This window comes from Rhagoletis pomonella, unplaced genomic scaffold (assembly GCF_013731165.1).
Source record: "Rhagoletis pomonella isolate Grant_MI unplaced genomic scaffold, Rhpom_1.0 Rhpom_scaffold_00014, whole genome shotgun sequence".
NCBI lineage: Eukaryota > Metazoa > Arthropoda > Insecta > Diptera > Tephritidae > Rhagoletis > Rhagoletis pomonella.
In genome coordinates this window covers 11266456-11277424 of record NW_023458568.1, presented here as the reverse complement: position 1 = coordinate 11277424, position 10969 = coordinate 11266456, and the positions used below count along the sequence as shown (strand labels likewise).

The 10969-nt window shown below is 35.7% G+C and overlaps 1 protein-coding gene across 1 annotated transcript in view; it reads left to right on the top strand.

Annotated features, from left to right (window-relative positions):
- LOC118749218 (eukaryotic translation initiation factor 2A) overlaps positions 1-10969 on the top strand; it is a 147214-nt gene that overhangs the window by 114990 nt on the left and 21255 nt on the right. The window contains exon 5 of the mRNA XM_036484008.1: positions 1214-1485. Coding sequence (XP_036339901.1) covers positions 1214-1485 — 272 coding nt within the window. The remainder of the gene's footprint in view (positions 1-1213; positions 1486-10969) is intronic.

The following is a 10969-nucleotide window of genomic DNA, read 5'->3' as shown; positions in this document are numbered from 1 at the left end:
TTTTTCGAATAACTCGAAAACCGGCTTTCGAAAAAAGGCAAATAATCGAACACCCTAGTTTGTACACTCTCATTGCTCGTTTGGGAGTTTAAAGGGGTAACTAACCCTCCTAGGATATCCCATGTTAAAGTGAGTATACAAAGTAACACGCTTATACTCAGAGCAATGAGAAGTAATCGTTAACTCGAACGATGCACCTAAAGTCTACTTAGGTCGTATGTGATAGAATTTTCACATTATTTTTAAGAAGTTCATGGAAACTTAACCTAGTTTACAGGGTATCATTTCCTGGCAAATAACGTATACGATCTGGTAGGGTTCTATATATTGGTTTACAAATACATGCATACATATGCAGTGGCGGCGGATTACGTGGGTATGGTGGGTAGTACTACCCACCTGAAATTTTTAAAGGTGGGTAATTACCCACCTGAAAAATTTTTAGAGGAAAAAAAAGTCCAATTGAAAGTCCTGTATTAACCACACCTGAATAGTATTTTCGGAAAATATATTATGAAATGTTTGATCATGTTATTTGCTCCCGGACTAGAAGATTTGATACTGAATCGACAGTACATTTGAAGAAAATCGTCTCGTTTTATAATGGTGATTTTGACGAGTGCAGACTCAATAGCGATAAAGATATAGCTCTGTGCATAATGAGGCCCACAGAGCAAAATCCAGGTCTGTGAAATATGTTGTGCAATTTTTGAGTGAAAACGAATTGTGTGTGGGACTTGTTCCTGAATATGTACGCTTAGATTAGATTACTTGTAACAAGTTCAGGGTCGTTATACTGTAACGGGAGGAGCTTTTATGTTTTGTGTAGGGTGAAAAATTATTTGTGCTCGACAATGCACCAAAGTATTTTTAACGAAACCTGTTAACCTTCCCAATTACATCGGCAACCTATTTGCTGTACCTGTATGCTCTTGCCTCCAGCAGAACTACTCACCCGGGCGCAAGGCATTTCGCCGCTGTACATATTTATTTTTATATAATATTATTCAAATGAACAACATATGTATATACATACGTATTATTTCACAATGCTATGTATGGTATGGCACTACCGCTGTGGTGTAGTGGTAAGCAGTGCGCGCTTTCACTCATCAGCACCTGGATTGTGTAAGCGCCAATATATTATTATTATTATGTATGCTAGTAATATAGAAGTAGTTCATACATTTAATCATTTGTATCTGTTTTTTAGGTTTAAAGTGTACCATTACTCTGGTGCCCTCGTGCACGAAACAATATGGCCTCAGGGACAAGAACTTTTAGGGATCGAATGGCAGAAATATGCTGACGGCACGTTTGAGGAACCAATAATAACAAAAGTTAAGCCCGAAGGGATAAAATCGAGTTTACCAGAGGCCAGTAATAAAGCTTATACTCCCCCACACCTTCGGATGCTAAAGGAAGGAAAGGATCCAGAACAATTTATGCCCCGTCCACAAGGAAAACCTAATGTAACCCTGCCAGGTAATTTTTATTTATTATGTAGAAAAGTTATCTTCCATAAAATTCATTCTGTTTATAGATACAGAATTTAAAAAAATGTACTTACATTGAGGTTGTTAACACTTGCCTAGTTATCAGGTTATGTGGTTATATTTATACCTTTCATGAGCATGAAATGGTATTATAACTTTGGTCCGATGTTTGTAAGTACCAGAACAAAAAGAGATAGACCCATGAAAATGTATACTTATATGATCAGAACGTCGAGCTGAGTTGATTTAGCCATGTCCGTCTGTCCGTCTGTCTGTCTGTTTGTATGCAATCTAGTCTCTCAGTTTTCGAGATATCCGGATCAAATTTGGTAGGTGGGAGTATTTTTATAATGTATTAATCATTTGTCGGAACCGGAAGAATCGGACCACTATAACATATAGCTCCCATACAACTGATTGTTCAGATATGAGATTATTATTATTATAACTTCTCCATTTATGCAGCTACGAACATGAAATTTTGCAATACTTGCACCCATTATCAACAGAATACTTACAGTGAAAATTACAAAGATCGGGTCACTATAACCTATAGCTCCCATACAACTGATTGTTCAGATATAAAATTTTGCGTTATAACTCCTCCATTTATATAGCTAGGAACATGAAATTCCGCCCTGTTTTCAATAATTATCAACAGAAATCTTACAGTGAAAATTAAAAGGATCGGGTAACTATAACCTATAGCTCCCATACAACTGATTGTTCAGATATGAGATTTCTCTTTATAATTCATCCATTTATGTAGCTAGGACCATGAAATTTCGCGCTGTTTTCACACAGTATCAACAGAAGACTTACTGCGAAAACAACAAAGATCGGGTCACTATAACCTGCAGCCCCCATACAACTGATTGTTCAGATATGAGGTCTTTTATCATAACTCCTCCATTTATGCAGCTAGGAACATGAAATTTCGCACCATTTTCACTCATTATTAACAGAATACTTACAGTGAAAATAACAAGGATCGGATGACTACAACATATATCTTCCATACATCAGATTGTTCAGATATGGGATTTTACTGTAAAACTCCATTATTTGAACAGCTAAAACCGATAAATTTCGTAAGATATTTTATAAATAATAATACAAAGTCTACTGAGAAAATCGTCAAAATCTATGCTGTATAAGCTTTATCTCCTATAGCACTGATTGTTAAGATACCAGGTTTTGCCATATATCTCCTTTATGTACGAAACTAAACCCAATAAATTGTGTTACCGGTCTACATACCGATCACATAGCGGTGAAAATCACTTAGATTGGTGTCATATAAAGTATATCTTCCATACCTCTGATTGTTTAGATGCGATTTTGTATATAAGTATGTAACTCCTCTATCGATGTATGCAGATGTATTCAAAAGCAGTAATCTGTCAAAGTAAAATTTGCAGATGTTCATGAAAGGTATGAAGCCTTCGGCATAGCCGAAGACAGCGCTGCTCTTACTTGTTTTTATTCGGTTTACAACAATAAAATACACTACATAATAATAATTTTTAACGAGATAACCTGATAACCATGCAAGTGTGAACAACCTCATTGTGTACGTATTATGTATATATCATAAGGGCAAGCACTGCGCGCCGTTACGTCTAATATTTTAAAATTTTAGGCGATTCTATAAGATATAAAAACTAGAAAATGTGAAATTTTCAATTCGAAAATATAAATATGTGGACATATTTTTAGAATGATCTTAGCATGCATTAGATAAAAATTAAAGTTCATTTACACGAGTCCAAATTGGTTTGAGCAATCGAATTGTTGGCATGAATTCGAAAAAACTTCTGGTTTTAGGGAAAAAGTTGCCCACGTAGAATATAAAATAAGACATTCAAAGAGAGTATTTACAAAGTGTGCTTTTTCTACTTGTTCTTTTGTTTGCAATATCACATTGGAATGAAGTTTTGCATTTTACATGATAAATAAAATCTTCGAACTTGGACTACAATCAAAATATAAATCCAAGCGGTTTAATATGTGAATAGAAAAACATTAAAAAGTCAATCTCAACTCCTAGCTGGTATTGCAAACACTCTTTTACTTTGGGGTTACTCTAAAATTTGTCTCTTTTTAACATCAACCAACAAAATTTTTTATTGTACTCTCAAGAAGAATATATAATTTGCAACAAGAAAAAGAGATATAGCATAGAGAGAACAAAATACGTTTCCGTTGTACGAAAACAGCCTTGGGTATATAGAATTAAAATCATAAGGTTTTCATTGCTCAATTCGGTGCCTATGTTACTAACAGTCGCACTCAAAAACGTTCATTAAATTATGGCTCACGATCCCTTAACTAATGTTTATTAAAGTTCTTAAAGAGGGATATGGTTCAGAGTCTTTTTTTTCAATGGCATAACGTACTGTTCTCTAAGTATATATGAAAAGAGTATAATTTTTTTTCCGACAGTGTCGCCTTCAAATGTTCTATTGGATAGATCAGGCGATTGAGGCGGATGCCGTAATGTATGTTTAATGTGGTGCGCAAGCTCCATACGCACATCATGACTAGGGTCACTGTCATGTTGAAATATGAATGACTCTGGCAATTTCAGTTTTCAGCACTTTTTTTGACATTTCTCTTCAGGATTTCTATATAATATTTCTTTTCCATAACGCCGGCAATGAATTCCCGCTCACCGACATCTGCAGCCCATACAATTACTCCTCCACCACCGTTCCCACGACAGCCGGTTCTACGTACCGGAATGACTCGGTCTTTACCCGACCAAGGGCTGTTGTTTCGGCGATCTAACCCCGTTTACTTCGGCGAAATCCTTCAAAAGTTCTACGTCCATAAGGCTACATATGCTTCGCATACTTCTGCTCAGAGCTGTCATCGAGTCAAACCCTGGACCAGAAACCTAAACTTGCTGCGCGTGCCAGAGACGAATACACCACAACTCCACCTCCGTCAGGTGCAACTCTTGTAATGGGTGGAGCCACCTCGGAGTTTGCTGAGGCTTTACGACTCACAGGCAATAGACCATGTCATACTTGGCCCCTTGCTGCTCATACGGAGCGTCCTCCGCGGCACACCAGAGTCCGCCTGAGCAGCTCAACATAAACAATACCGCACCCCAAAACAACACAGACAACACAGACGCAACCGCACCACTACCAACACGTCGCCGACAAAAACTCATGCATGGCAATTAAACACTGTTGAATTGCGCCGGATACAACGTTCACCATCGAGATCGCGAGCGTGATAATGGTAGTGGCCTAACGTTCATCACGCAACACATCGCGCAGTATCGTTTTATCGAAGCAGACGTCGACTAAAGGGATACCATCCTAGAATCCGTATAATAGTTGGTGACTTTAATGCGCTCCACGATCTTTGGCATTCAATCCTGTCGCATCATCCTAGGGGAACACACCTGGCTGAGCAGATAAACGATGCGGTATTCTGCACAATGAACGCACCCACCAGAATTAAGGGCAGCTGCAGTAGCTCTCCTTACATACCAATCGTAAGTGCTGGCCCAGTAAATAGCATAACGTGGCGACCTATGCCGACTTTGGCATCAGACCACCTGCCCATAATCATCTCGATTGATAAACCTGCGGACTTGTCTTCCGCGGATCACCAAAGCTATGCCAATTGGGAAGAGCATCTGAAGTCCTGTAACTTCGCCTCTGGTGTGAGCAAGCTTTGGTCAGCTGTGAGGTCACTGTCCAATCCGACGCGGTGTGACGACAGAGTCGAAATCTCTTTCGACGACAGCTCACACTGCACGGTTAAACGGTTATCTCTCCGAGCTTCTTGAGATAGTGAAGCCAATGTTAAAATACAAGCGTGTGCAAAATTTTAGTAAAATATCTTCAGAACTGAGGGTTTTTTTTTATAAAATAGTAAAAAATTTAAGCAAAGTTTCAAGTACCACTATCTCCAAAAGTGGAGACAATCGCGCACAAATGGGGACGCCATTGAACTTAAAAGGCTCCAATTAAGTAAGAGCAACTATCAGAACATTTGTCGAAAAAAATTTGGTTTGATACCACGCTCGAAATATTCTGACTACAAGAAGGAGCATAATTAAAAGTACTAAATCGGGGTTTTTACACACTTCTAGAGAACATTTTTTCGAAGCATTTTGCAGGTATATGCAACGTTATAAGGACTAGTAGTTATAAAAATATTTAGATCGTTTCGATGTATTTTCCAAATGTGCCTTCAATTAAGATATTTTTGAAATAAAAATTACGCTCTAGATCGCAGAATATTTTATCTTTAAAAGTTGGTTTATTCTGAAAGCACAGCTCTTGCCAAGGTGTCAACTTATTCATAATTGTTTGTAGAATACAATACATTGTACTTAAAAAGTTCTTAAAATTAAATGCTTCAAAAACTGTACCCGATAGACCGAAAATTTTGAAAATTGTGAAATGTGGAGTTACAGACTTAGAGTTACTTGCCATTTCGTTATTTTTTAATGCACACTTTTCTTACCTGCTACACATGAAGTATACACATAAGTGCTAAATGCCCATTAAATTTCAAATCAGAATATGGTGTGCTTCAAAAGTTTTGACATAATTAATTTTGCCCCTCTAAAAATTACATAAAAAATTCACTTGTTTTCATTATTATTTTTTTTTTTAATTTAAACACCTATAATTCAAAAGTTATGCAGCAAATTGCTCCAAATTTTTTTTGAGGCTTCAAGTATAAGTCAATGAATTATATCCAAAAGGAACCAGCTTGATATAGTTTCCAACAGTGAAAATAAAGCTAAATAACACCAAGGTTACCTGTTTTATAGATTTGCCCATATACGTAGCGGTACTTTTGCGTACCCGTTGCCATATTGCGTTTGGGCACAACAACCCAAAATCGTTGTACAAATTCATAAAGAGTACCCAAAAAAACTACCAAGCACTGATAATGATTTTTCATTTGAAATATTATTAAATTGGTATAAATGTGGGAAAGAAAATACTCCGATTTATTGTTTTAATATTATCAAAGGGGCAAGGCCGTTGAGAATACTCACAATTTATGAAACTTCAAAAAATTTTATTATCCGTCAAAAGTTGTTTATTGAAACTACCTTCTTTTTTGGTATCATGTTTTTTTCCAAATTTTACTAAGCACACAATTTTCTGTAAACAAAAACTGACTTCCCAAAGCTATGATCAATCAGCTGTTGAAATTGAACGAAAATTTGCCTATCGTCTTGAAAGAAAAATTGGTGATAGGCAATTTGCAAAGTGTGAGTGTATGCAAATTGAAACAAAATTTGAAATTTTTTTATTGAAATGCTTAAAATCTCTGATTTTGATTTTTCACACATAAAAATTTTTTGATATGAATTGAATTAATCTCAAAGGTATTTACATACATTTATTACACAAGTTTTTTACGCAATACGTTAATTCTTTTATTTGAAAGCCCGAATTTGTTTTGTTTAACTTTAAATATTGGTATGAATGGTTAACCAACACCGTAAACAATATCATACTGTAAATTTGTTTAGCTAAAAACCCCGTAAATTCAAGAAATTTCGTTTTAATGATGAACAAAAATTTGGTAGTTTGGAAACTGATTTGGTAGGCATTTTGGTACCTAAAACTAAACTCAAGTGTCAACACTGTTTGCATGTGATGCTTACGCTCTTTAAGCAGGCGCTCACTCTCTGTCCATGCTTGTATATGAGCACATTTGACATCGATATAACTGTTGCCAACTTTGTGCCTTTCGCAAGAAATTAAGTGCGTTTAGGGAATTAAAAGGCGAAAATTGTTTAGTTTAGCGCTTGTTTTGTTCTTTGGTGCCCTTTTCAAGGCAATTTTATAATAAAAACGTGATTCTATGGAGACATTGTATTTGACTAACACATATGTTAGTGTTTGGCCGAGCTTCTCCTCTGGATAATGTGCTCCAAGATAATCCAAACGCAATATTTTCACACAGTCTCTATCACGGAATCCATAGAATATTATACTAATTAGCTGGGTGTGCGTGTTTGTACAAAAGTAAACAATTGCATGAAAATAAAGCCTCTAGAAACACCAAGTTTTGGAAATTGTTTTACGAATAAAAAAAAACCTTTTGCAAATTAAATTTATTAAATTGATTAACTGCGCATAGTTGGTAATATTTACAAGTTTCATTGGGTGATTACTTAAAATATTTGAACATACAGTTTTATATGCGAAAATACCATTAAACCCAGCAACACAAAATTGGTGTTCTTTTTTTTGGGGGGGAAAATTGCGCTATTTTCAGTATTTTGGTGCTTTTTTAAATAAAAAACTTGGCGATCAGGGGTGCCCACTTGGCTCAAACCGTGCCATTTTTGGCACTATTTTACTTGAAATGGCACTGCATTTTTCAATTTTGCACAAAGTGCCAAAACGGCACTTTTGGAAAAAAGCCAAATTTAAATACATTTTTGTGAAATCCTTTGCGTGTACTTCTTTTTCTCAACTAAAATTGTCTAATTTCTATAGTGTATACAACTGGTTTATCTTACTTTGACACTGGGCTTTTGTTTTAATTTGTCTAAATTTAATGCTAATGGGAAGAACTAAAGAGAATGACACCTTTTTTGGCACTTTTAATTTTCTATTTGACACGTTTTAGCACTTTTTTATCCTCAATATGGCACTTCATAGCTATGCATGTTTAGCAGCCCTGTTGGCAAATTTGATCACTAGCTGACCTTCACCGAGCGCTCTTTGCTGGGTTCGGACTCCAAAAATGGAAGTAAATATCAAACATTCATAGTAGATGTGCATTTCTTATCTTTATAAAAAACAATTCATTTCTCCTCGTATCCTTGTACAAATAAGGAGTTAAAGCGGCCTTATAAGGGTCGATATCTGTAGACTGGAAAATCGACCAGCTAGTGGTTGAGATGTCATTTACACGGGTCGATTTTGGTTGAACGACAAAAATCTACTAGAAAATCGACCCGTATAAAGGCGCCTTAATCCAGCGAGCAATTATCATTAAAGTTAAAATGCCTTGGTTAAAATTAATAAAAAGTTAATTCATTCTTTCTTTACCGGGACAATTGTTACATCGGTGGGCAGCGACGCAATTACAGAACTTTACGACAGAGCAATATTCTTCGATCGGGTTCAAATCGGGCGATTGTGAGGGCCTATTCACGAATTCAAGTGTATTTGCAAAGTTGCTGTAGCTCACCAATGTAACAATCGTGTCGATAAAAAGGTAAAATATAACTTTTAGTTTGCTATTAAAAACCCCACCTCCTTTCTATTTGAAGGGTAAATTTGTTGGTGCAACAAAACGGAGCAGATTTTCAGTTGAGCGAAGTAGAGGACTAGGTTTCAAATTTTTTCAACAAAACTGAACAAATCTACTCCTATCGGAGCGAGGTCCGAACGATGGCTTATTGTGTATAGGAGGACAATGTATGCTCTTTGTTTGGTACACAAAGTCAGTATTACCGCAGCCGTACTGCGATGAACATGATGTCGGTGGTATATAAATAATTTTTTCGCAACTTTTCATACCCTTCCTCCCGTAAACTGTTTTTCCCTTTCTCCAGCCCGCGCTCGCACTTTCGCTACTGCGCGGGCAAAAAAGTGCCATGTCTGTCATAAGTGATCAAAAAACACTGTTGAGGTTGAACTATATTGCTCTTTGCAATCTTTTCATTTAGCTTCAACAGAACTGATTGACTCAAATTTGGGAAAGGTGAAAAATCCTTGCTGAAAACGAAAGATATTCCATGTTGAAAATAAGCACTTAAATAAAATTTGGTTTTTAAAACAGACGGCATCCTTTTAAAAACTTTTCGTAATAAAGACATCCACACACCTATGCGATTCTGTCGCAACGAATCCGCACCATTTTTGATGCTATAGACGTTACTGTTTCGAAAACGCAAGTACGCACACATCTGTGCGATTTTATCGCAGTAAAAACTGTAAATTTATAGACAAACAAAAAGCGTTTTTCAACAAAAATAAAATTCTTAACTTTTCTACATCAAATATATTTTGTTTTCTTACGTTCAATTTTGTTTTAATATTTTAAAATCCTTCTTTTTCGTTCCAAAAACGATTTCGGCAGGATGAAAAGAAGAACTGTAGATGTTCGAATAAATTGCTGCAGCAAAATCGTAGCATTTAAAACTTTGGTCGGCAATGTTGTAATTTTTGTTGGAATAGATTCGCGCCGACAAAATCGCATAAATGTCGGTATATCTTAAAGCTTAAATATGTTTCGTTTGACAACCGTATTATAATATTACATTAAATTGAACTTGATTTAAACAGGTGGCAACCCTCTTCAAAATATTTTCGAAATAAGGCTATCTTAAACCAGTTTCAAATTATGAATCATTTTTAACAAGCTCGAGGCCCAGCAATTAAATAAAACGCAAAAACTTCGTTCTATTGATATTTTTAATTGTCGATATTTCGACCTCAATCTGAGGTCATCTTCAGGACTGTAACTATACATACAAACAAGATAACTTATTATTATTTTTAAATTATTGCAAACATACATTAAACACAACTTACACTCTTGATTGTGCCTGGTGGACTGATTAGGCGTACAGAAATAAAAGTTAAACAAGTGAAATTTTAGGCAAATGAATACAAACATAAGAAGTAAACAATTAAAAATACCGTAATTGTAAACAAAAAACATACAAACAACAATACACGGAACATTTAGCAGTAAGACAATATGTATATGTACAAGCATATGTCCATGTAAAAGCACAGCATTTTATTGTTATTTTATGAAGGTTTGTTGGGGAAACGGAACGAATGTTGATTATGGAAGGCGGAACGGAACACCTACGTTGAGGATTGTTGTTGCCGGTTTAACACCAAATTGCGATACACATGTGCACAATTGTCTGTGTCCGTTTTAAAGTTGATCCTTCTCTCATTAGGGGTGTTCGTAATGTGTAACATTTCCAAAATATAGCGTTTATTATAGTTCTTTTCTTCTTCAAAATGATTTGGTTGAAATTCACTCGGAAGTGTATTGCAGAACCTTCCTGATTGTAATGTTTTATTCAACTTATTAATTAAACTGGGCTCGAATCGTCGCATACGATATCGTATTTCTCGTCATGTAAAAACACATTTGAGGATCGCACAATTTTTTTCATATTAAATTACTCATAAGGCACTACACTACAGAAATAAAATTTCTAAAACAATTTAAAGTACACTTGCCTTTGATTTGAACTTACTGTTGATTAGCAATATTTGTCTACCGATTTTCTTCTCTTCGGTTTTATTTTTCTTAGAAAATCTACTAATAGAAAAGAAACTCATAAGAAAATCTGAAGTGTCAAGGCCTTTGGTTCGAACTTACTTTTGAGTAACAATGTTTTCAGCACAAAAACACAAGCCCCCCCTATTATGAATTTGCATAAGATAGGCGATAAACGCTTGCAGGCGTGTCGTATAAAATGAGATTTCGTATTATGGTTT